This window comes from Limulus polyphemus, unplaced genomic scaffold (assembly GCF_000517525.1).
Source record: "Limulus polyphemus unplaced genomic scaffold, Limulus_polyphemus-2.1.2 Scaffold6007, whole genome shotgun sequence".
Lineage (NCBI taxonomy): Eukaryota > Metazoa > Arthropoda > Merostomata > Xiphosura > Limulidae > Limulus > Limulus polyphemus.
This window is the reverse complement of record NW_013671617.1, coordinates 260-2002: the sequence shown is the minus strand read 5'-3', so window position 1 is coordinate 2002 and position 1743 is coordinate 260. Positions and strand designations below refer to the sequence as shown.

Below are 1743 nucleotides of genomic sequence, written 5' to 3'. Positions count from 1 at the left end.
TACATAAGAACAGTGTTAATAATACTCCTACAACTTTACACAAGAACAGTGTTAATAATACTCCTACAACTTTACATAAGAACATGTTAATAATACTCCTACAACTTTACATAAGAACAGTGTTAATAATACTCCTACAACTTTACACAAGAACAGTGTTAATAATACTCCTACAACTTTACATAAAAACAGGGTTAATAATACTCCTACAACTTTACATAAGAACAGTGTTAATAATACTCCTACAACTTTACATGAGAACAGTGTTAATAATACTCCTACGACTCTGCTTGAGAACAGTGCTAATAACACAAAGTTTGTGACTTATTGATAACCCATGTCGAATTAATGTGTTATTAAAGATATCAACCAATCAGTTAGATCTTATATTTCTTATTGAGAGATGTTGCAATCCATTCTGTTGGTTTGGCACACCACCAACTGTTCAAAACCCTTAGGGCTAACGTATTAATGTGTAACTCCTACTTTCTAAACCCATATATTTGTGTTGGGGCATGAAAACGGGAAGACAGTATGGTTTCAATTCGTTGTCTAATCTTTTTCAACATCTATGTGTTTTATGACTTAGGCTTCACTGATCAGTTTCTCATTATATGTTCATGTACTGATATTAATGTTTTCACTACAATTTATACTGATATTAATATTTTTAGTGCCATTTATATTGATTTTAATATCTTTATTGCGATTTATACTGATTTTAATATCTTTACTACAATTTATACTGATTTTAATATCTTTACTGCGATTTATACTGATATTAATATTTTGACTGCTATTTATACTGATGTTAATATTTTGACTGCTATTTATACTGATGTTAATATTTTGACTGCTATTTATACTGATTTTAATATTTTTACTATAATTTATACTGATTTTAATATTTTGTCTGCTATTTATACCGATTTTAATATTTTGACTGCTATTTATACTGATGTTAATATTTTGACTGCGATTTATACTAATTTTAATATTTTTACTGCGATTTATACTGATGTTAATATTTTTACTACAATTTATACCGATTTTAATATTTTTACTACAATTTATACTGATTTTAATATTTTTACTACAATTTATACTGATTTTAATATTTTGACTGCTATTTATACTGATTTTAATATTTTGACTGCTATTTATACTGATTTTAATATTTTTACTATAATTTATACTGATATTAATATTTTGACTGCTATTTATACTGATTTTAATATTTTTACTACAATTTATACTGATTTTAATATTTTTACTGAGATTTATAATTTTCTTCATTATTTGTAACAGGCATTTTGATAAATACTGTCACTTGGCGGTTGTTTCATGGGTGCATAAACCGAGCACGAGAAACAAGCCATGGTTTCAAACGAGGGAGCTACTACTGCATTCGCATCGTAACTCAAGCGGTTGTGGCGCCATCTGCCTGGCTGTTTGTTTCACTTCTGGATGGCGAGTATGTTTTCCGTCTTTTAATTAGTTAGTTTGTTTGTTGAATTTCGTGAAATAATACTCGAAGGCTATCTGCGCTAGCCATATGTAATTTTGAAATTATAGACTAGAGAGAAGGCAGCTAGTCAACACCATCTACCGCCAACTCTTAGGCTACTCTCTTCAATAAATAGTGGGATTGGCCGTCACATTATAATGCTCCCACGGTTGAAAGCGCGAACACGTTCGACGACGGGACTCGATCTCTGAACCCACAGATCGCGAGTCGAACAC

At 30.1% G+C, this 1743-nt stretch overlaps 1 protein-coding gene across 1 annotated transcript in view; it reads left to right on the top strand.

Moving 5' to 3' along the window:
* The window catches only part of LOC106473251 (calcium homeostasis modulator protein-like), a gene marked incomplete at its 3' end in the record, with an annotated part of 6684 nt that extends 5187 nt beyond the window's left edge, over positions 1-1497 (top strand). The window contains exon 2 of the mRNA XM_013933938.2: positions 1309-1497. Coding sequence (XP_013789392.1) covers positions 1309-1497 — 189 coding nt within the window. The remainder of the gene's footprint in view (positions 1-1308) is intronic.
* Between the last annotated feature and the right edge of the window lie 246 nt (positions 1498-1743).